This window comes from Centroberyx affinis, unplaced genomic scaffold (genome assembly GCF_046629955.1).
Source record: "Centroberyx affinis isolate AG114_WGS23_722 - 3 ecotype Tasmania unplaced genomic scaffold, CSIRO-AGI_Caff_v1 ptg006797l_1, whole genome shotgun sequence".
Classification (NCBI taxonomy): Eukaryota; Metazoa; Chordata; class Actinopteri; order Beryciformes; family Berycidae; genus Centroberyx; species Centroberyx affinis.
The window spans coordinates 1-24,979 of NW_027283448.1; the positions used below are offsets into that span (position 1 = coordinate 1).

Consider the following 24,979-nt stretch of genomic DNA (forward strand, 5'->3'; position numbering starts at 1 on the left):
TTCCTTACATTTTGTATAATCAGTGTACCTAGTATTGTAATTTGGACAAATATCTTGTGATGTAACTGACAACTTGAAAGTCCCTGTAATATCTGTAACTGATTGCACAGTGTTGATGTCAAAATGTTGCTGATAAGTTATAAGTGATCAGCTGAACAAATATGTTTCTCTATCTTGTGTGTTTCTGCATGCATGTGTGTGCAGTTAGCCATAGCCAAGAACAACATCATCAAACTGCAAGAAGAAAACCAACAGCTGAGGAGTGAAAACAGCCTCATTCTACTGAAGGCACAACAACATTTAGAGGTACACACCATTACATGTGCGAACACACAAAGTCACAAAATAATATCCTGTACTTTAGAAACACAAAGAAACATAGGGCCAGTTTCTAACATTGGCTCTGTAATAAAGTGTCTAAATAAGTTTAGAGCTGCAGCCTGCTTTGGAAAAAAATTCAAACCAAAACTGGGCCAGTTGTGGTCACTAACCATAAATGCCCCAAACCACCAGTGCAAAACATTATAGCGGAAAACTGATGCATGCACCATTGTTGTTATTTTATTTCCTCTTCTTCTTAATGTTGTTATTTACTCTAGGTAACCCAGGGCGACGTGTCAGTGGAGAGAGACACCTATAAACAATCTCGCCAGGGTTTGGATGAGATGTACAACGAGGCCAGAAGGCAACTGAAGGAGGAATGTCAACTCAGACAGGTCAGACGGCTTGACGGTGTGTGTGTGTGTGTGTGTGTGTGTGTGTGTGTGTGTGTGTGTGGACATATAAAATATGTGTATAAAATATGTATGGGTGTCTGTGTGTAATAACGGCTTGTATGTGCTATGTTTTTAGGATGTGGAGAATGAGTTGGTAGTCCAGGTGTCGATGAAACAGGAAATGGAGCTGGCCATGAAACTTCTAGAGAAAGATATTCACGAAAAACAGGTCAACATACATTCACCCCTACGTCTATCCATTTCTCCTCTCTCTCTCTCTCTCTCTCTCTCTCTCTCTCTCTCTCTCTCTCTCTCTCTCTCTCTCTCTCTCTCTCTCTCTCTCTCTCTCTCTCTCTCTCTCTCTCTCTCTCTCTCTCTCTCCCTTCTTTGTCTTTATCATTCCTTTGGCAGTGAGAAGAACCTATTAGTTTTACAGTTTTTATGATTTATTTTATGATTTATTTACAAGAGATATCAAGAGCTGAAGGCAGTAGTCAAAAGAAGACTTCTACTATTCTAGTTGTTTATGCTTTATAAATAAAATGACTTCTAAACTTGGCATGTGAGTCCCACAAGCATTACCTAATTCTAGTTTGATAAAATAGAGGCATTCCTGACCTACATTGGTTGCCTATGCAAGGTTATTTCATTTTGGTACAACATTATGTACGGGACAATGTCAGGGTCTTGATTCACCCTCTCACAGCTTATTTTACAATAATAACCGGCTTGCTGTACATTGTTACATTTAATGATTACTTACCGAAGACATGAAACATTTGTGTGGGAAACATTGAGATGTGAAACAGTGGTCTGTTATTCAGAAATAACAGACATCTGTTCACCGGCCACACAGAATTGAGTATTCAACAAAGCCATGTCATAATATCTTTTAAAATACTTTGGAATGACTCTATGGGGCAGTAAAGCATCCAAAATTAGTTGCCCAGATGTATTTTTAAACTGGATGTTTTGGCTTTTTCCATCTCTCATCATCCATTATTGAAAACATCTTTAATTACTTCTTGAAAATGCGAACCCACATCTCAGGAGAGAAGACAACAGAAAACAAAAGAAAACTGTGAAAGTAGATTTTGAACTCAACTAGCAGGAAAACAGAAGCAATCGTATGGCCGCTGGATGGGCAGGACAGACAATATCGGGTCACAACACTAATAAAGCCATTGCATTTTCAAAACTACCATATAAATGAAATGTTACAGTACTATTTTACAAGGTGGCTGATTGATGCAAGGCAGCTGATTTTTCTTCTGCTCTGGTAAACAGGACACACTGATTGGACTGAGGCAGCAACTGGATGAGGTCAAGGCCATAAATGTAGAGATGTACCAGAAGATGCAGGTACACACACACACACACACACACACACACACACACACACCTGGTTCTACTCATCCTCTCGCCATTTGCAAGATAAAGGGATGTACTAATACTAATAATTCTTGTACTACTACTACCAATAATAATAATGACAATAATTCTCATTTATCAGTCGTCTGATGAAGGGATGAAGCAGAAGAACGATATGATCAGTCGTTTGGAGGAGAAGACCAATCAGATCACTGCCACCATGAAGCAGCTGGAGCAAAGGTGAGACACAATGCCTGTAAAGGCGCCGCACACTCCAGTCAAAACAAGAAAATAATTTTCTCCCATGTCTCTCCTCAGTCCTCCCAACGGTCTAAATCGTTTCCCTGCTGTTCTGTGAAAACCTTGTAACTGCAATTTTTTGTTTAATTTGGACTGAACATAATCACCTTTTTGCAAAGTAAGTGACCCTCATGACCCTGAGACCCAGTGAACTCCTTTAAAAGCCATTTCATAATTACAGAAATATGTGGTTGTCAGTCTGAAAATAAACATAGTTTATATTCCTGAAAAACATTTTTGAGATACAACGGTAAAAATAACCAGAGGATCTCTTTTAGGGTTCAGGGTTTAAGGGTCTGTTCTTACATGACTAATACAAATTTGACTTACTTAGATACTGTGGTCAAGATCTAGAAATGAGGATGTTGAGTCACAATTTGTCTAACTGAACAACATATAGACTGCTCTATAAATTATTACAATAAGGATTCTGGTCCCAAGGCCCAAAATCACCAAACGTCCAAGAAAACTTGATAGACCTTGGATGCATTGCCTTGCATAATATTTTATGCAGTTTCATAATTTCTGAAATTCCATAATTTCTATTAGTCTTTTGAAAGTCCTAGTTTGGAACTATGTGGAGGAGAAACTGGGGGAAAACATGTGAAAAATGATTTGAATAAAATCTTCTTTCTCATCACTGGTGCTTATGAAACATAACTATTTAATCAAATGACATATAGATATGGTCAAAAGTGTTTGGACAATGAGCTGATAATGTATAATGAATTTAACATTAAAAGATGATTATGAAGAGCAGACTGTAAGCTTTTGCATATGGGTTTGCTTTTGCCCTGCATATTAAATGTGAACAAAAATGAACTTTAGCTCACTGTCCCAGTGCTTAAGCTGTATGTCATGTCTGATATACTGCAGATATTTTCCAGCATGCCAAGTTTTCTAAGTTACTATAGCTCTATGTCCCTAGGTGTATAAATTCCCCATGTTTGCATCAATCATTTTGGAACAGTCTACCTCACTGTATGCTGATTGGTTGATGCCATGTAACCCCCCCCCCCTCCCCCCCCGCTTTGTCATGTCCCAATCAACACGGTCCATCCCTCCCCTTCCCCTCTCCCATTGGTTTAAATCCGTTCCATCCTCTTTGTGATTGGTTGTGAATGTTTTTTTGCTGCTCTGAAAGTTTTTGTAGGCCGGTAGGATACAAAGACCCCGGTTACACTTGTCATTTCAATGGGATTTTTGCGTTCTGTTTGATTGTCCGAACCCGACTTTAATGTAAAAGAGTCTGGCGACAAAAAGTCCGTAATGATGAAGTTGGTAATGCTCTTATTGGAGACACCATTTGAAATCAAATTAAACCTCTCTCTTTGAGTTTAATATGATTGCCACGATCAAAATACTGTTAACTAGATTGAACATAGGTCAAGATCTCATGTTGACACTGCAGTGCTGTGCATCCACACTTGACCTGAAAATGTCAATGTATGTGCCTATGGGTGTATCTATTTATCTGTCCACATTACTTTTTCACGCTTTTCCTCCCCATCTCTTTACATCACTCATAATGTCATTGTGACTGGAATTATATCTGGACTGTGCAGAAATCTGATCACACTGCGAGCCTGAACACCTGAAATCAGAATTTTGTGTGTTACTGCCTGTCGTTTAATGCTTCCTGCTGTGCTTGTGATGAAAAAAGTCGCTTGTAAGTGTTAAGTGTAACCGGGGCCACTAAGGACACTGATATATTGACATCCTTTCTTCCTTCCTTCCTTCCTCCCTTCCTTCCTCCTGTTCCCCTCTTTCATGCCATCCATCCATCCATTTTACTCCCTCCATACCTCCACGATTTTATTTTTTTTTATCCTAATTTTATTCCTGCTCTCCTGTGCAGTGATAAGGACCTACTCAGTCAGACGAGAACACTAGCCATGTCATTTGTCAAGTGTGCCAGCACAGACACAGAGCACCAGTACAAGCTAGTCAAGGACATCTCCTTCTGAACAAACACGCACGCACATACAGACACACGATTGCCTATGAATGAATGAATGAATGAATAAATGGATAACTTAAAGGAACATTCCTGTTTTGTTTTTGCACAATATTCAGATGGTTCCATGGCCTGAGAGCGGCCATAGAGCCAGGTGAAACTGGGATGCATGGTTTGGTTCTTTGGTAATTGCCACACCAACATCAGCAAAATTCTGGGATTCATAGAGACTACTGCAACATGTCTCATAATTCTTTCGTTTTATGCTAAATGAAGATGATTTTGCCCCAAATTTCATGTCACCTTTCATTTAGCATCATCAGTGGCTATGTTTCGCTTGCCAGAGAATCATCTGAATATTATGTCAATTGTACTTTAATAGATACTGAAGAAAAAAATGTGAATCAATGCTATACTCCTTTATTTATTCACTCACATGCTCAGGCACACACACACACACACACACACACACAACACATTCTTCCCGTCTCCAGTAGTCAGTTTATATGCAGTACCACTGACATGCAGGTAGTTGACTGGTTTTTGGCTCAGAGATGTAATCCTAGCTTCACAGAGGGCGTTGTGTCCGATTCATTGTCATTGTCACATTGAGTTAGAATGAGTACAATGGGCTTCCCCGTTCATATTAGAACTACTCAGTGGTTTTATCCTGATACACCCAGAGCCAATGATTAAAAGAGTTTGGTCCTTGTTGGCTCCACAGCGGTTGCTAAGTAACTTGTGATTCTATGCCAGCTGATCTTTAGATTGTCAGCGATCTCCCCATGGCGATGCTACAGGGGAAGTTTGTTGTTACATTTTCACAGCCAACACGTTTTAGGTCTAGAGCAGGGGCAGCAACATGGCAACTATCATGCAACCAGGCCAAACTAATTCTATCGCTGTCTCTGATCACACCTGTCAGGAAGAACAAGCAGAGTGTCATTAGGGTTCACTACTGACGGTCCGTGCAAACAGGAGTGCACTTGTGCATTCTCCTGCTCTTGATAGTTTCAAAGTTGCACCGCACATGTTTAACCTTCTGCTTCTGACTGTCTGTGATGACCCAGGCCTTTCCTTGGTCTTTATCCTCCTAGACATACACCTAAGTTAAGGATTAGAAGGTTTAGTCAAGTTCGGCAGATGTAAACGGCTCAGTGGGACCAGCACTATAGAATGTTAGCTCAGTTCAGTGCGTCATGCTTTGTTTCTGCTTTGATGAACAAAACAAGATTGACAGGTTCCAGCATGTTGCCATGGAGACTTGGGTGTTTGTCTCTTGTCTTGACATGCGTATTGACTTTGTGATAGATCAGGAAGTAATCATTCTACCTATTCTAACTCTATGTTCCTAGTACTGTAACTCCTGTCAATTTGAAGAAGAATAAAGACGCATTATAACCATTTAAAACACACAACTACTGTCTTTTACCACCGTGACCAATAAAGTTAGATGTTTTGAAAATACCGGTTGTGGTTTCAGTCTTTGGCGCTGGTCTGTTTGAGTGCTGTTGACATGTAAGTGTAGGTAGAAACTGGAACTTATTTTCTGATTTCAGGAAGTACTGAAGCTCCAAGTTAACAAACATTCTAGGTCACGGTCCTAATGATCTTCTAAATGTCTAAGGGATGGATCGGCAGGATCTAAATCTTATCAAAATGTGTGTCCCTTTGTGAATACTCCATACATCCTGAAAAATCTGCTGTTAAATAAGCTGTCTCACTCTACTGAATAGGTTAATTTTCCTCTAACATCATGATACCAAAAATGCATTTTGGATATACCAACTCTTAATGCTGTGAATGGCAGTAAATTCAATGAATTATTTAAAAAAGCAACAACACAGTGGTGACATCAGTGATGCACATCAGTGCAGTAGTATGTTGATATTTGTGCCATACTGCATGCTACAGTGTAGAGTACAGTCAGTGTGGCTATGTACTTACTATTAGGATTGTGTATGCACTAAAGAGATTCTAGACATGGAAAGTGTCCTTGCCACACAGCAGTACGTTCCCTCTGAGTACCAAGATCCCAAACACTCTGATCCTATTGGCTTACTGGCCATCCTCGCCTCTTCCTCTCCATTCAGTTTTCCTGTAGGCACTTTTTCCTCACTGGTCTGATTGTTTCAGTGCAAATCTTATATTTGGACTTCAATGTTATGTTTACCTCCTCCCCTCCACCTCCTTATCACAGCCCTCTGTCTTCCTCACTGTGCACCATTCCTCTTCCCTCCATGCCTCCCTCTGTTTTGACTCTTTCCCTCCCTCCTTCCCAGTCTCTCCTCTCATTGTTCCCTAAGTTGTACTCATTGTTGTGGTTGTAATGGTGCAAATTACAACCTCAGCCCTCACTTCCCCCCCGTCTATCCATCCCTCCTTCCATACCTTCCTTCATCTTTCCACTTAAACACCTCAATTCTTCCCTCGCTATCTGCCCTCCATCCTCCTTCCCTTCCTCTGTTCTTTTCTCCCTCTCCCTCCAACCCCCCCCCCCAGTTTTTTCTCTCCATGGTCCTGAGTTTGTCCCTGGTTATAATGGTGCAGATTACAGGAGGCAGAGAGGCACCGCACCTCGGCCGAGGAGGGAGCCAGACGCTTCAAATTGGACTTTGCCAACAAGGCCGACAGCCTGCAGCGGCAGATTGAATACAAAGAAAGACAACTGTAAGCAAAAAACCACACAGAGACAGACAGATTCATGCAAACATGTATACACATACACACGTATCTATTCTATATGAAACAAGGTAGACAAGCTGCAGATGTACTGCAGAGACAGAGAGACAACATATGAACAAACATATACACATATAGTTGCTTAGCATGGTAACCCTGCCTTTGATGTTTGTAAACTCAACATGGCCCTTTTATTTATTTAAGTTTAATGAATCCAGGGTCCATGAATCACAAAAACTGCCGCATTGGAGACACAAGATTTTCTTCTGACAACAGCAGTGCAGATGCAGCCATTCATATTGCTGTGTAACCTGCTCCAAGAAATATAGAAACCATCCTAACTTGTTCTCTGATCTGCAAAACAATAGCAGCTGTTTAGAATAATAATAGAAACAGCATAGAAACAAATAGAAACCAGTGCTGCAATATGACAGAAAGACATGATTGTAAATACGGTTAATGATTGCCTCCCTCTCTCTGTCATTCTTGTGATCTCTCTCCTCCTTTTGTCATTGAAATTCATGTTTACATGGTTGTTGGTGTTGTATATGTTGTCGCTGTTGTTTTTCCTGTAGCCAGCAGCTGGAGACGGACATGAAGATTGAGAAGGAGTGGCGCCAGACATTACAAAACGATCTGGAAAGAGAGAGAGACACTGTGGCACAGCTCAGCGCCGAGGCACTGCAGATCAACGGACTAAAGAAGGTAAGAGAAGAGAGCGAAAGAGGTCTATGATGTATATGATATTTTATGTTTAAGACGTGTATGTGGCTTATCGTGCGTATGATATAATGATGTGTGCAACATATGATCTGATCTAATCTAGGCATATCCTGATGTAATTTATTGTCTCCAATACCGATCCGGGTTATTAAATTATGAGTATCTGCCCATACAAAGTACTGCTCCGATATCTTTGTAATTAATTGAAAAACGTGTAAAAATGTGGCAGACATCTAAACTCTGTCTGTTGTCTGTTGTGAATCTAATTGCGGCCATGTTTGTCTTCCTGTCTGTGTGTGTGTGTACGGTTTTCTTGCTGTCCAGGAGTTCCACCGTCTCCACGATGAGAACATTCAGCTGAAGACCATCTGTGAAGACCAAGAACAAGCTCTGGAGGAGCTAGGCTCTAAACTCAGCGAGTAAATATGCCTTCATTATGTCTGCTGTTTCCATATCATATCACGCCGTATGCTGCAGCACACAAGCGCGGGTCCAGGTGTCAGACTCTGTGTGGACCATGAAGAGGCTCTGGAGGAACTAAGCTGTAAAACTCAGTGAATAAACATTGTATATCAAAATGTATTTCATTTGAGATCAAAAGGTCTTGTATACAGTGAAATATAGTATTTTAAGTCTCAGAGTCACTTACAAGTGTTTGTGCGGTTTTATATTTTATTCTAACTGGTATTGTAAAGTCTTACATTACTGGTATTTAGGACCTAAATTTAGCCAGTCAACATAGTACATTATCAGTTGTCCTCTAAAAATATGATCTTATTGGGGTAGCAGTAGTCAGCAAGGTGAATTTGAAAGTAGAAGGTTGGCAGTTAGAACCCTGATTAACTGGGAAGACTGGGTGGGGAAAGTGAACAAGAAACACACTGGCCTCATTCAACAGCTATCCTGATGCCCTGATGCAGTACAGACAGACCAAAAGACTATGTAGGCTACATACATATGGCATTAGCTAGGTGCCTTTATCCAGAGTGAAATTCTCCATTCTCCATTATGTTATACTTGCCTAGTCATGTTATTCTGAAATGTTTCTGCCAACCCAACTATGGAGGAGCTGGAGTGTAAACTCAACCAGCAGCCGATTCTACAATATAACTGAAAAGTGTACTGCTCACAAGAACAGAAATATCTTTGAATGGTTGTATCAGAGGCATGTTGTATTACTGACATGAGAATCATGACCTCTGTTGGTTCATTTGTTACTTTTCCTCATCAGATCCAAAATGAAGATTGAGGACATCAAAGAAGCCAACAAAGCTCTTCAGGTAAGGCAATAGTAAGATGAGACAAAAATATGAAAAGAAAAAAAGTCCTAACAAGAGAACATGAATCTAAACCATTACATCAGCATGCAAATGACTCAGTCTTTATATTATAAAGACTGCTAACATGCTGCATCTTGTTTAAGTGTCAACATAGAAACAGATTTTGGACAGTAATGTACAGTATGTAATGGACAGTATGTATGTAGTGTCTTTGCTTTTTAATATATGGAATGTAAAGTTTGGCGGGAACCATGATTTGTTTTGTCGTTGTTCCAGGGGGGGCAGGTTTGGCTGAAGGACAAGGAAGCCAGCCACTGTAAGCTGTGTGAGAAGGAGTTCTCCATCTCAAGACGAAAGGTCAGTCCTCAGATGATTATGAAACGACAATAATTGGAGGGTTACGATGTCCTGCACCCCTACATCTGGCTCAGACAGATTGATAAATAATCTAGACATGGTCAAATTTATGATGTACAGATTACACATTTATGACGTGATGTAATAATCCATAACCTTTTCACATAAATAAATGTCCGTTTGCAATTCTCTATTGTCAGTTAACATAACGCAATTGTGATTCAATCGATACCCAGTTCATGAAAGCGTTTACCTTCTGTTCTACATGCTTGTCTAAACACCCAGTGTAGGGTAGGTCTTTCCTGGGGAAAATCCCCTGGCCTACAGGAAGTGATGCGTTTTAGTTTCCAGCAGCAGCAACAGCAGTTTATTTGGAATAAATAGATGAAGAACTGGATAGTTAGTATGAGCAGTGATAGCCACCATGGCTAACCACTTTAACAAAATACGTATCATAATACAATAACATTTAAATTCTTAATGTTTTGGGATTTAGTATTGCTTTTAATGTATATATAAGTATTGTGGTTATGGATGCTGACTGACGTGTGTGTGTCTTTGTGTGTCTCCCTCCAGCACCACTGTAGGAACTGCGGGGAGATTTTCTGTAACAGCTGCTCTGACAACGAGCTTCCTCTGCCAGCCTCTCCTAAACCAGTCAGAGTCTGTGACACCTGTCACGCCCTCCTCCTCCAGCGATGCTCCTCCAATCCCACGTGAGGATGTCCCATGCCCTCACTGCAATGGCTCCAATCAAACTGAGATCAGACCACCAAGTAGCCCAGGCGTTGTTCCTCCAATCGTTTGTAAGATCTGTCTCCCAAATTCCGCCCATCTCAACACATTGTTTTCTGCCAGGAATGGACCGTGTGCATAAAGATGTAGGGCTCTTGGTTTGACTAATCTACAAGATGCTGAAGGAAGTCACTCACATACAAAGTCATTCCTGCATCATTTTTTGTTCTCACATTTCTGGTCTCCTTGTTTGATGTCACTACTTTTTCTACAGCCGTTCTGCAGTGTAAAGCATCCAAACAGCAACATCTCTTCAGTTCAGACAGAGGAAGAGGCAGAGCAAACACAAGGTGTGAAACACTGTAGGCCGGTCCAGGCAGACCAAATACAATCAGTCCAGGATAGCATGGGGCAAGAGTACTGACTAGGTGGGAATTTAAGCCAGTGAGTGTCCTCATTCTGCTGTATTCTCATCAATAATCATGACTTGGGGTGAACCTACAGGTCAGCTGTTTGTGCTTCAGTCAAATCAGTTGTCAGACTGAAACATGATCCTAAATATGCATCAGTCAGGTAGAGGAAATAATATATTTTCTTTGTTAGTTTATATATCAAGGACCTTGACAAATGCAGCCATGCATTTTCAAAATACAAACGGAAAACTCTCTTTGGGTCAATCCAGATCCAGCCCAATTAAGGCTCTGTGACATGTGTGGCACTGGCTTGTCTCATAGGAGTTATAAAACTATAATGCAGTTCAACTTTCCAAAATTTGATAAATGCTTCATCACGTTCAGTGCATAATAAAGAACATTTAAATAATTGTGAGCCTCCCACTGTAGACCGAGTACAGGGTAAAATAGAATCACACAACCAGACTGTTTGGGGACAATATCAGTTTGGACCGCTCCACCGCTTCCACCTCATCACTTCATCAGCTCTAATCCCTCCCTCCACCAGGATTCAGTACTTAACAGCTAAAAAACCAAACACATTTTACAAAGCACATGCACCTGAATACAGTCAGGTGAACTGTAGCAGTGTGGCGTTGCCTATACAGCACTGATGCTGATCTGGGGTCAGGTCTAAAGGTTAGGGGGAGGAGAAAGAGCATGGAAGCTGATTTGAAGTCAGCTGAGCTCTAGAAGGAGGGACTACTTTACCACAAACTGACGAAATGAAACTGACTTTAATGAGCAGATGTTTTTCATGACCAAATCCCCCGCTCCCAGCCTATTATGTAGTACTGCACCTGTACATGTATCAAGCCTCTACAAATCGGGTCAGATGAGCATCTAAGTCTCACAGTGACTGAACAGCCAAACTGATTTCAGATCAGAAGGGAATATTGGTAGAATCTTGATACATTCAGTTGTTGTTGAATGCAAACTTTATAAAGTCTGATGACTCCAAAGCATCTCATCATTAAGACGCTGTTTTTTCTTTTGAGGTGGAGTGAAATGAACATGAACCTAACTCAGCATTTACACAGGGAAAACATCAGATTTTCAACTCTTCACGCCACTAATCAGACCTTCTCATGGCTGTCTGACGTGGCAGAAACCTAAACTGCTATATTTCTGTTTGGACAGCCATGTGAAGATCAGACTTGTGCCACAAAGGGTAAATTGTAAGATTTCCTGTTGAAGTGCAGCCTTCTCCCTGGAGTAACTGACATTTTGGAACTGGCAGTGACCGTCATGAGCGGTGTGTGTTCAGTCGGAGGGAGCGTTACAGAATAAATGAGGCCCACTGGGAAGGTTCGTCCTCCTCAGAATGTCAGTGTGAAATGTGCAGTGAAACTAAGACGGTCTTAGCACTGAGATGCTTCTGCAAACTCATTCCAGGAACGTTCACAAGCAGGTTTTGCTCTCCTGACAATATGACTATGTGTGCTCCTCATGTTGAGCCTCATTCTATGTCTGGCTAGGTTTACAAAGGAACACAAAATCTTTTTTTTCTTTTTTTACGCCTTTTAGCACAGATGTGATCTTCTTATAATTTTTCAAAAACGGTCTTAAAATCAGATGTGCAGACAGTTATGAGAAAATCAGATCTGTCATTTGTGCCTGTGTAAATGCCATTAATATTATCAATCTGCTTCTCATGGTGCCAAATTGGGCCCTATGTTTATTCAATATTTCTATGTGTTGACAGAATCTGAAATAATGGCCCAAAATATTTCAAACTAGCAACACTAGCCAGTGCTAGCCAAGCAGGTTTCCCTCTGTCTGGATTAAAGGCACACTTCACTGTTTTACTTTGTTTGTTTGAGGCACTAATGCTGTGGGTGCTGCTTGAAATGACAAAAAGGAGCAACAAAAAACAGCACAGGAGCTGCCATAGCATCTCTGGTCAGTCAGTGAGTCAAACTGGCTCACATGTTGACTGACAGACTGACTGCTTGACTGACTAGTTACTGGTTGTTGAGGAGAGACTAAACAGAGTATTACATACCTGAGACATTAACAAAGCCACAAAGTATGTTTTGAAATTTGCCAATCCTGTATTGCTTGTACAATAGACAGATTAATTTGAGAGTATTTATGTTTGATTCTATGTCGTTTTATGCACATGAATTTGTACTTTTTAAGTTCCAGGGAGTTAATTGTGGAACAAGATGCACAGGGAATGGTTGAACCTTCTCTAACCACTTGAAGTCAGTTCTGCTCTGTGTCGATGGAGCCATCATAGAAGTCCCACATTTGACCACTGCTCAGTAGCTCACTTCCTGAGAGGGTTTTGGAAACTCAAAATCAGTTCTGTTCCCTTTATAGCTGGCAGTAGGCTCGAGGAATGGTCTGGCAAAAAGTTCTAGGGGATACGTTTTGTGTTACAATTCACGTCAAATATATTTTGATGACTGTAAAGTATACAGAAAAAGGTCTGTAGTGGCCTTTGCATTACTAATGCAGGATGATCCACTTCTATGATGGTACCATTGTATGTTCTGGTTTTGTACTCGTATACAATGTTTACAACCTGTGGTTTTCCAAAAAACTGGAAATACTCATTCCCATGAAGAAGTAAAACAGGCCTTGGTTCAGTTCATTTCAGGGGGATTTTTTTTCTAAATTCAAGTACTTTTACATATGAGATTATCATACATATGAGATTATCATATCCCATCTATTATGAAGTAACTGAGAATAGATGTCATTATAAAATGAAGTTAGGCTTCTGTTCCCATTTTAAAATGATTGAATTGAATCTGAATTGAGCCCAGGCTTGAGATGAAATGTTATTTGTACAGTGTCACTCTTGTAATCCATCCCAACTATGATTGGGACTTGTACAGTGTTGATTCCACTGTATGTTGTATATACTGTACGTATGTTGGTTGTCAATCAGTATGGTCCTTTAGCTTACTAAATGCTGCCAGTTGTGTAACATTAACTCACTCTATTGCCAACAATATGTTGCCTTGACAGTCTAGCAGTTTTTGATTAAATTAAATTACAGACTGGATGATTTATGGAGTTTGCTGTTGTTTCTGTGTAAATGGTTGCAAATCGCACTGGTAACATTTACTGTTGTTACACTGTTGTGTACTGTCTGTCCTGCAGAAACGGTTATGTTATTTCACTTTTTTCTCCACAATTACGTCCCTTTGCGTCTGTCAAGATATATTCAGAGCCATTCATGAGGGAAATCCATTTTTCCTCAGCTTCTTAAAAGTTCCCCTGCAAAAATGTAAGTGATTCCCACAAAGAGTTGGCTTGTTTCCATTTAGGGCCACAATTGAAAGGTGTTGTCAATTCAATACTTCATTTTGCCATCCTCTGGGAGATACATGTTTTTTTGACCATTTTTAAATTAAAATATTTAAAAGGTGATGCACACACAGTCAGGGACACACAAAGAGAATTAAATATAAAAATTTATTAGGCAAAATGTACAACAGCTGCTTAAGCTATTTTACAGCTCAAATATAGAGATTTTCTTTTTTTTTTTTTTTACTTCCGCTCTTTGAGAGTGGAATATAATATTCAGCTTAGTTTTTGTTTGTTTTGTAATGAACATGTGAAAACATTCATAGAAAACACACTGGCTCACATTTATCAAATGTTTCAAAGCAGGCAAGCTTATCTAAAGTCACTTCTAATGTTCAAATCAGAGTTTGTTGCCTTCATTCACCCCTTTTTGTATTCACAGGTTAATTTAGTTGACACTGCTTACTGGGAGAGAGACAAACAGCCAGTCGGGAGCTGCAACATCAGGTGAAAGTGTTTATTTATAAATTCAAAGGATTCCAACACACTCTGTTCTTACCAAGTAAAAAAAAAAAAAAAAGCCCGTTTAAAAACAAACGTTTTAACTTTTTAAGAACAGAGAGTGCCTTGAAATCTTCTTTTATTTAGACTGCCAACTGTTCCTGCCCCAACTCCCAAAGCGCACCAATGGCCTGAACACATCGTCAAGCCAAAGCAGTGTTCATCTTCTGTTACTATCAAGTGATTACATTCAGAGTGATTCAATAATGTAGTGTCAACAAGCGTTTTGTATCTTTTTTTTTTTTACTAAGGTTTTTTTGTCACCATGCCCGGCATGGCAGTGAAATGGCAATCAAACAAATTCTGTAAATTCTGTTCTTATGAATCAAACAAATTATGCTGCATCTGTTTTATCGGTGTCTCATGAAACTCTGCCTCCATGGTGCATCTGCACGTACTTATAACGAATGCCAACCATGAGAGCCGAAGCAAGATGAATGATGGTGCCACCCAATAAAATAACTCAAAACATTAGAGACAGAATTTTTTTTTGTCTGATCTCTGTTAAGCAGGTGTAGATCACCAATGACAATCATCTTTTTAGGTAAATAAGACTTAAAATTCAATAATAAAAAAAAGAATGTTCTACAAAGTGCTATACATTATTTTGACCACCATCCGAGGGAGGCAGAGTTTCCTAGGAGGGTGTAAATTAATGCTGTAGAAATCAGAACCTGACCATCTCTTCGAGTGCAGAGCTTGCACAATACATCTATACTGTCTTATAGACACTGTTGTTGTGATACCAAGCCCTTACGATCCCTGTATTATTAACAATTATAAAGTGTTGTATGATCACTATAGGGCAGCAACTTGTATTCTGAGGATTAATGCAAAATAATGTATCCCAATGTCTAAATTTTAAAGAATATAATAAGATAAACCAGAACTTTCCAGTTTGTACCATCAGACAGGTTCTCTACCTACAACGGCTCCAACTACTGAATATTGTCAAGTTGTTTTGTTCTTTGTATACCTTTTGGAATGGTATCATAGTAGTGCTTGTTATGGTGATATTTGGTCTGGTATAGCATCAAGGCAACCCTGAATACAATGCATCACTGGTGCAACATAACAAAATAGTTCAACCTTTTAAAAGCAGGGGAGCTCATTTTCTTCCCCACTGAGATTCTAGTGACTTCAGATCAGCTCTTCTGCTTTGAGACGCCTGATGAGTAAATGAGGCCTCAAGACGCGAGACAAACGTCAGGATGGGTTGGAAGAGTGTGATGATGTCATCAGAATGCACCTCGCAGCCCACTGCCCCGCGAGTCTCCGCCTCCTCCTGAGTTACCATAGTAACCACCTCCACCACGACCTGAGGGATATTTCCAAAGACAGGTCAGAGTAAAAATGATGATGAAATAATTTCCCAAGTGTTGTCCATATTGACACATTGTGAGATGATGCAGCTGCGAGATCACAAGACACAAAAACCAAATTTGATTTAACAAATTGTTGGAAACATAAATAATTGCTTTTTCACAGTCATCTGTCTGAACCTGGAAATTCCAGTGGGAATTTCAAGAAATGGGATTATGCAGTTGGCCAAAAGCGTTCAGCGAAATACACCAGAGACACAGATTATCTACCACAAACACACTCCATTTGTATCTGTGACTGTGGGACATGGGAAGTATGATGTCTGCTACACTCCTCTGTACTATGTTAAAAATAATAACTGAATGGAAAATTTACATTTTACAAAGTTTTCTAGATAATTTAAAAATAACAACAATTAACCTTTACATTTCTATAAAATGGGTAATACAAGACACTCCAGACTCAATTACCAGACAAGACTCAGTTACCAGAAGAGATGTAAAATGGCCACGGCCATGTGGAATAAAATAAATAATAAAATAAAAAATAAAGATGACCAGATGTTATTTAACACAAATAAATAAAGTTGATAAAAACTCACTAATTTCAGCTGCTCCACTGGCTGTTGAGTTGAGAAACAGCTCAATATAGCGGTGCTCTGTGGAGAGGACAACATCAATCAATCAGTCAATCAATCAATCAATCAATCAATCAATCAACCTACCTATCAAACAACCTGGGTTTCTTCTGCCTATTTAACTTATAGGTAGTCCACCTAAATGACTTTTGAAACTACCCACAACAATGTTAAATATCCAGACCCCAATAATGTCATGATAAATACTTTCTTTTCCTTCCACGATGTTCTGCATGACTTACAGGAGGTCTTTCCTAAGCATTAGGGCTTCTGAATCGGTTTAATCGGTTTGAACAGGCGTAACACCAGGGTTGTGTGTAGCCTTTGAAAAATACATACTATGCTAAATCAGCCCCATTGACAAAGTTATCACCAATGACTCTGATAAGCCAAGAGAAAGCCCTAAACATTAAATCAGCCTACAGAGACAGAGTTGGTCAGTTTGTGCCGTTATTCTGTTTCTGTAGCTACAACTGGTCCACTCCTCCAACGTTACTCAACAAGTCGTTTTTACTTGGGCTGGCATAGCATCGTAGCGTAAAGGGCAACCAAAGTGAGGAGGTAGAAGAGGAAAGTGAAGAGGAGGAGAGGACGTACGCATGTGGTTCTTGTCCTTGGACATGGCCGCCACGGCGTCTTCGTGGGAGCGGAACTCCACATCTGCCTCTCCAGTCGACTTGCCATTTGGAGCCACATCAATGTGGACCCTCAGTGGACTCAGAGGAGAGAAGAACTAAAACACATACACACACACACACACAAACACAGGCGTACACAGACATATACAAAGACAGACACACAGAGACATACACAGGAACGGGCAGACAAACTGACTTGAATGACTTATTAATATCCCCAAGTCAAAAAATCTGATTTCACGTATTCTCATCACTACTAACATTGAGAATGTTTATCCAAATGTTGTAAATGCAAATAAATTTAGTTGCTGGTTATATTAGTCATACTGACAAACAACAATATACAGTACATAATAGATAGATATACATAAATAGAAAACACAGGCACACAGACATAGATCCAAATTAATGGTCAAATATTAAACGTAGCTCTAAAGTTTCTCATCATTGGAAATCTTTCAAGAGAAATGATCTTGTGTTTGATCAGTGTGCTGTGTGTGTGAGTGTGTGTGTGTGTGTGTGTGTGTGTATACTTTAGCAATGTCTCCTTCTGTAGCACGGAATGGCAGACCCCTCATATGGACAAAATGGCCACTGTGGAAGCCTGAGCCAGTGTCACCTGTCCCACCATAGCCATGGCCCCCCATCCCTGCAAACACACACACAAAATACATCTACTGGTAACCAATAGTACTTTCTAGGCATTAGAAAATGGAGTAAACTAATGTGGACAAACATTATAGTGATAATGAAAATTATTAAAAAATTGTGGTTGCTATAGTGCATTTAAAGAATGGGGCTTTAAAACACAGATCAGCATGTGTGAACGCCAGCCTTTAGTGGATAAATAAATATGGACTTTACCTCTTCCTCCCCTCTCTCCTCTCACCCGGTCATCAAACATGCCATTGCCAAAACAGTAATTGTTGAAGCCATTGTAGTTGTCAAAGCCACCATAACCTAGACACAGAGGGCAATGGAAACAGAGAGAAAGAGGGAGACAGAACAATAAAGAAAAATTCAAAAATTGGGTCAAATTTCCAGGGCTATTTTTTTATCCATGTGTGCCACCGGTGTACGGTGCCACACTTGGCGTCTATGACACTGTGTGTCCTTGTTTTATAATAATTAACCAATATGAAACTTTGACAGTGATGCAGAACTGAACCAGGCAGGAACCAAAACATACTAGTAAAAGTATCTATTGTATTTTCCATCATCAGGCAATATAAAATTGAGGCATGTCTGTATATTTATAAACATTTAACAAAATTAAGGACATCTTGCTGAACATTGCTCGTCATACTGCTTCTCATTAAAAACAGTTTTAAATCCTTCAGGCGGCTTCGGTGCTCTCCAGTTACGCTTTGGTGACCACCAGAAAATTCTCGATACAGGAAAAACCCTGCTTACCTCCTCCGTAGCCTCCTCCGCTCCTCATGGTGTCCATTAGTGCCCCTCCACGGCCGGGCCCAGGCCCAAAGAACCCTCCTCTGGGACCCCCCATCATGGGCCTATCATAGGGCCCCGGTCTTTGGCCCCCCATCCCACGTCGGGGCAGCTCATAGTAGGCTCTGATCTCATTGCGGCTGCTCTTAAAAATCTCTATGTACCTGGAATAGGAGAGGCCCACGGGGTGAAGGGGGGCAGAAGGGAGGGTTATGGTGTAGAAATGGCTTAGCTCAGGTTATATGCATAGATTTGATTTATAGAGAGAGAACATGAGCAGACAAAAGACAAACAGCTTAAATTACCCTGCATTACCTGACTACCTGTCCTAAATAGCCTATTAAAACATGATTAATTCACTTTAACCTAGAACTAAGTGTCTGAATGACATTGAAAGGCTTAGCCCAGGGCCACTGATAAAGAGTTTGGTCACTACCTTTTTATACCAAGTTAGCTCCACAAAACTGCTCCATGGCTGTTACTAAGTAACTAGTGACAGCTTCTCACCATGATGGCACATGGTGCCAAAAGTACAACCTCCCTAAACTCTCCATCAGTAGTTCTACACTTAATGCTGCAGCGGAGGATTTTTAACTTTAGCTACACCCATCTCACCACTGCTAATTAGACTGTAGTCAAGGAAATCCTTATAGGCTTTTTATCTGTTACATTAATTGTCACTAATGATTTACCGCTGATCCTAACATGGCAGCACAGCTTTCCATAGTTAGCTGTTACAGCAGAATGGAGTTTGATCCTTTTTTTTTTTTTAATAGAGGCTGTCCTCTGGTGTATTTCTACAATTACTCCCCTCTTCCCAAATAAATGATCTGTATGATACATGTATGAAAGGTAAAGGAGATACCCAAATTACCCATAGAACTATCCTATATACCCATATGCAGTTATAACCCAATTAAATAGAGCCCCAGGTCTTAAATGCCCACCAGTAAAACAGTCTGTGGCATAAAATGATCATACCATCTTTAACTTAGAGGAGAGATACATTACCCTTCACCCCCAATATTCAACATAATGTAACCATAATTACTATAATTAAACTCATCCCATTAGCAATTTAACAAATATTATATTACCCACCCAATTAATAATGTACCATCAATATCATAACAACCCATAATTTACCATAATTTTTCTAACAGTCCAACCCATCCTTCAATCATTCAACCATATAAGTATCATAACAGAACCCATCCCAATTTTACCATAATTACTCTAATATGACCCCCCAGTAATTACTACAATAGAAGCCCAACCCAATCCATCCCATCCCTTTCCCATCTGTCCCACCTGTGCCCTATTCTTTCCTTGTGTTTCCCCAGAGCCTTTTCTGCTATCTCCTTTGAGGCAAACTGCACGAAGGCTTCCCCTGTGCTCCTCCCCTGGTAGTCCACTGGCAGAGTAATCCCATTTGGCACGATTCTCAACCCTTCAACCCAAGCACACATAAATACATAGATAGGTAGGTAGGTAGATAGATTGATAGATAAATAGAACAACACCCACTGCATCACTGGAGCTTATAGTATTAATATATAAAATAATAACAGCGAATAAGTAATAACAGCTGTAATAACTAATAAGACTGGATTAAAATGGGCATCTCATAGAACTGGGGTTACAGTTGTAAAGTGCCCAGTGGGGAAGTAGCCCCACACACAAACACTGGCCTGGAGTCAGCATCAGCCATAGCATTAGCATGGATACAAAGGACAATCTGTCACAGCATTATCCTTTGGTACAACGAATAATTTAATAATGTTAATGGAAATGAGCATCGTTTGATGTATGAATAGTGCATGAGAGTCCGAAAATTGTGATGCTCAATGTAACCAGAATTTGAAATTTTAGCCAAATAATACCTTTGCCTTGGTAGAACATTATCAAAAGGTCACCAGACAAATAATCATTATTTAATGTTGAATAGGAATGCCTTCTCTATCCATTATAATTCTGTGGTGTTAGCTCTCCTAGTCAGAGGACGAGGCTGTCAGGGAGCAGAAACACAGCGCTGACCCCAGATCAGTGTCCTGGGACCGTCTCCCCTCAGCCCAACCAGCCCAACCCATCCCATCTTCAGCTCCCCCTGAAGGTAGCACACTGTCTAGGTAAAAGTAGGACAAATATACTAAATAGTGTGTTAACATCATACTAACATGGTAAGACTAAGAAAAATCATGGCAAGGACACATTAATCAACACAGCACGACTATACTAAGATAACAAACTAAGAACAAACATACATCAGGCCTTAGGGCCGTGACACATGGACATGTTGAAGCAATGCAGATGCACAATCCTGTCTACCGAAGGAATGAGAATTGGTAAATGAGGCCAAATAAGTGTGGATACCACAGTAATATATAAGAAAAATCAATAATGTGAAAAGATAATTTTGATCATAATAGCTGGCAAAACTGTCCATCTACATCAGCTCAAAATTATATAATGGTCCTTATAATCCACATTACTGTGATGTCATTCAGAGTTTTAATGGGACATCGCTTTACAAAGTAGTGGTGATTTAACCATTTATCAACAGTGTATTACTATAGATAATAAAATTGTCTTCACAAATGGTAACCAGATTTAGCTTAAGAAAGAGTAAGCTTTAAGTACTACTTCACCAAAAAGCTAATGTTTGTAATGTTTGGCTAGTGAGTTCTCTAAATAAATGAAATAAAGTTATTTCATTTTTCTTGGTTTAAAATAGCCTAACTTTTTAGATTTTTCTAGATTGCATACCATCATATAAAAGTGAAAAATACAGTTAACAGAGTCACAGAATCACCATGCTTCAATTATGGCCTGTCGATGGGTGGTGAAGTTGCAACACTGGATAATTGTTCCACAAAATGTAAAATATTGGTACGCAGTGGACAGCACAGTAAGAGGGAACGATTAGGTCCTTGTCCTTGTGTGCGCTGACTGTTTTCAGAGTGATTTTAGCAACTGGATTAAAAAGGGCTTGGATTTACTAGTAATTTGATGTTTCTGAAAGAAGTGCTATCATCGCCTTTTATGGTCCAAAAAGTCACAAACTCGGAGGTCAGTGACAAACACTATGTACCTTGGTAGGCAAACTTGTCTAGTTGGACAAATAGACGTGTGAGAAGCCAGACATCTTCCACTGGACTTCTACACAAACTCAGCTCAATTACATGCAAAGGTAATGGTGATGGACTGAATCTATCACCAATCGAAATTCCTTTCAGACTTTTTGCAGATTGACATTACCTTGATATTTGGTCATTTAAAATGAAGCCTAGTGCAAGGCATACAGAGTTTCCCCAGCGCTGTATAGTGAAGGCGGGCCCCTTTGACAAAAGTACACCCTGCCTAGACTGTAAAACCCTAAAACAAATATCACAAACTCCCTAAGTAATGTGTTTATTTTCACTGAGCCAAAAGCAATGATGAACACAGGATCCAACTGCAACATCTGCTGACCAACAGTGACATTGCAATGAGGACGATTTTACTTGAGGAATATTGCATTGTTTGAGTAAAGTTAATTGTTACAACTTTGGCTAATGTTAAAACCTTAGACAGGTTTTAACATTAGCCAAAGTTGTAATTTACGTTGGTAATAAACGTTGGTATTTAACTCTGTTAGCAAGTCCTACCTCAAATTATTTCCTTCAGGGCATTACAAACACCTTTTACACTGTGTTCCTCCCTGTATTGACTGGTATACTCCAGTAGCCTACAGGAAAGCTGATACAAATTTGATTTTTAAAACGCAACACAAACTAAGTTTGCACGTTACTTATTTTGGTATTTAGGTCAGCTCAGCTACTTAACCTTGACTAACACATTTACTGCAGCAAACATGTAGGGACAAAAATTACACTCAAGTCCATTTAAAATGTATTCAGAGCTTAAACACAGCCAACATTTCTCAGAGCCTTCCTGTGCTGATTTTGTCCTAGTTGAGTCTAATGGTGACAAATAGGCAACACTGGATACACAGTGTGTTTGTGAACAACAGTGAAATTAGACAAAACTCGAAACACAAAATCTGTGTGCGTGTGCTTGTATATGCGTGTACCTGAGAAGAACTGAACGATCTCTTCCTTGCTGCAGCCAAAGGGCAGGCCTCTGAGTCTCAGCATGCAGCCACTGCAGCCGTCATAATCAGCAGGGCCGCTACGTTTCAACACCCAATCCATCTCACTACGGTTTGACTTGAACACTGATTCAGACACACACAGGCATATGCACGCACACACACAGGTCAAAATTAGAAAAGATAATTCAAACTAGAAAAATTTTAAAATTTGCTCCTTTTCACTGGAGTTTCAAATGAAACCTAACACACAGAAAAAGACACACAAACACAATATGTGAAAATCAGAAAAAAGGCTATTTGTACAGGGAAAAATCAACACAAAATATCAGATAAGTGCACCAACTCTCATTGGTCCATCGATCTGTTATAACCATCTACATAGCTTACCTTCTATGTATCGGTGTCCCATGTATTTACGGTCCTTGGCAATGGCGTTCTTGAAATCCTCAGCTGTTTTCAGCTCTACAAAGGCCTCTCCGCTAGGACGGCCTTCTTTAGAGAAGGTGAAACACACCCCGTTTATCTTCCCCACGATGTCACAGTCTGCACAGAAATGAGGTTGATTGAGATTTCCAAAAAGTGATGCCTTGTCTTAGAAACTGATTTCTGGCATAAAAGAAAAACTCATTGTGCAGGATCTAGCCATCTTACAACATTTGTTTACAAAAAATAGTTTAAAGTCTTTGGTTTGATACTGCCACACAAACACCAAATTGAATAGCATTTTCCTGCTCCTGCTGGTAAAATACAATAGATTGTCTGAGACAAGAGCACTACAGCATGCAGACCCCAGCTGCAGTTTGACAAACACCGTTCTCACCTCTAAGCTGTCAAAGTGATTGTGTGTGCAAGAGTGTGTGTGTGTGTGTTCTAACCAGAGAAGAAGCTGGCCACCTCCTCCTGAGTGCAGGACCAGGGCAGTCCTCTGATCCTCACCACATAACCCTCCTCATTCAAAGACATTCTCACTGCCACAAGGAGCACAACACAGCAGCAACACATTAGATTATGTCAATAAATCCAGCAATATTTGTGTACCTGTACAGATACTTGGCTAAAGCCCATCAGGTCATCATCAAATAGCACTGTGCTAGCACTTTGTCCCAGTATCCCCTGACCTGCTAGTGCTGCTCATCACGCCTGGATCAAAGACAAAAGGATACTGAGCATTTGCAGTGATGGCCCCTAAACGCTGGTGCCACTTCCCTGAGTATATGCATTAAAGAAACTATACTTTTTGATGAAAACAAATTTTTGTAAACTTTTTTTTTTTGAAAACTCATTGCTCTTATGTTCTTTTATTTAGGCTACTTTTGTTTGCCATTTCTGTTCCGCAGAACCAGCCTTATTGGAGCCAGCAGTACACATTTTCCCAAAAGACAGCTAATGTTTCTTTTATTCTACATTGTACAATGACCATTATCATTTTTGCACAGGTCTTAAACTGTGCAACAGGCATACCAATTTCTACAATAAATACATTACACACAGTCCTTTCTACTAGTGGGTTGCATTGGTTTAATTTACAGCCCACCTGTCATGGAGCCTGCAGAATATTAAACAACTGCCAGAGAAATATGGTAATTACAACGAGTTACCAATGTTCTATTAAACAATTAAGCCACAACCCTAGAAGGCAAAATCATATAATTCATACCTCTGGCCCAAGTTACTGCAGTTGTCACTGCAGATTTTAATGACTAACAGCTAGTAATTTCCTCTCGTCAACTGTGTCACAAAGTGTCTACAGAACTATCTTAAGGTTATCTAGCTAACGTAACCGTAGCTTAGCGTAAAGTTACCAAATGTAACATCACAAGCAACTACCTATTGGGCTACCCGTTTTAGAACATTTTGTTATTTCGTTATAATTTTTTTTTTTTTTTACAGCTAAGGACATAAGGTTAGTCAGTGATGCCACTCTAACGTCAGCAGACATTCGACTGGCTGTGTTGCTTAACTTAAGCTAGTTGCCAGGCTAACTTGCTAATGTTAGCTTGATACTATTAGCCGGTTAACATTAGCTTAGCTAGCTAGCAGCTAGGGCTAACTGTAGGACATCGACATCGGTCAAACGTACAAGGCCACAGAGTTAAATTCCCAACCCTCTTATAATATCACCATATATCAAAAGATACACACATATATCAAATGTCAAATGTCAATAAGGTAATGTCAGAAAAAGATGATATTCTCTCACAGTCGCTTCTTGTCCCCCGGTCTCCAGTCTCGAGCTTCAGGTGACACAACTGCCGCTCAGGTATAATGTCGCGAGACTAGGCAAACTGTTCTCGGACTGGACCGTGTATGGTGGATGGGAAGATACAAATATATATATATACACGTATGAGGCTTGATAGACTTTATGTATGATTATTGAGAGCCCTGACTTTAAGTAGCGGTGATATGAGTTTCGGATACATTTCAATAGGCTGGTTAGTTTC

The 24,979-nt window shown here is 39.9% G+C and overlaps 2 protein-coding genes across 5 annotated transcripts; one reads left to right on the forward strand and one right to left on the reverse strand.

Moving 5' to 3' along the window:
• Positions 1 to 204: 204 nt before the first annotated feature.
• On the forward strand, positions 205 to 10,113 carry LOC139639086 (RUN and FYVE domain-containing protein 2-like; the record flags this gene model as incomplete). Its single annotated transcript, XM_071513155.1, has 11 exons — positions 205 to 306; positions 600 to 716; positions 853 to 945; positions 2,004 to 2,078; positions 2,230 to 2,327; positions 6,895 to 7,014; positions 7,602 to 7,731; positions 8,074 to 8,168; positions 8,981 to 9,029; positions 9,306 to 9,386; positions 9,963 to 10,113. Coding segments are annotated over 11 exons (1,104 nt in total), but the record flags the coding sequence as incomplete, so codon positions are not given.
• Positions 10,114 to 11,213: 1,100 nt separating this feature from the next.
• Positions 11,214 to 24,770, reverse strand: hnrnph3 (heterogeneous nuclear ribonucleoprotein H3 (2H9)). 4 transcript variants are annotated; one of them, XM_071513159.1, is made up of 11 exons: positions 24,736 to 24,770; positions 23,411 to 23,503; positions 22,923 to 23,078; positions 22,515 to 22,658; positions 19,754 to 19,892; positions 18,407 to 18,606; positions 17,858 to 17,953; positions 17,527 to 17,642; positions 16,953 to 17,088; positions 16,320 to 16,376; positions 14,012 to 15,713 (listed from the first exon to the last, which is right to left on the reverse strand). In XM_071513159.1, exons 2-11 carry the CDS (start codon positions 23,496 to 23,498, stop codon positions 15,634 to 15,636), a joined length of 1,212 nt encoding a protein of 403 aa, XP_071369260.1. In that variant the 5' UTR covers positions 23,499 to 23,503; positions 24,736 to 24,770; the 3' UTR covers positions 14,012 to 15,633. The 4 variants fall into 4 exon arrangements, with proteins under 4 accessions (XP_071369259.1, XP_071369260.1, XP_071369261.1 ...); XM_071513158.1 differs by lacking the exons at positions 14,012 to 15,713; positions 24,736 to 24,770 and adding an exon at positions 11,214 to 11,354 and having other exon boundaries at positions 16,342 to 16,376; positions 17,527 to 17,667; positions 17,883 to 17,953; positions 23,411 to 23,621; XM_071513160.1 differs by lacking the exon at positions 23,411 to 23,503 and having other exon boundaries at positions 24,736 to 24,767.
• Positions 24,771 to 24,979: the final 209 nt, after the last annotated feature.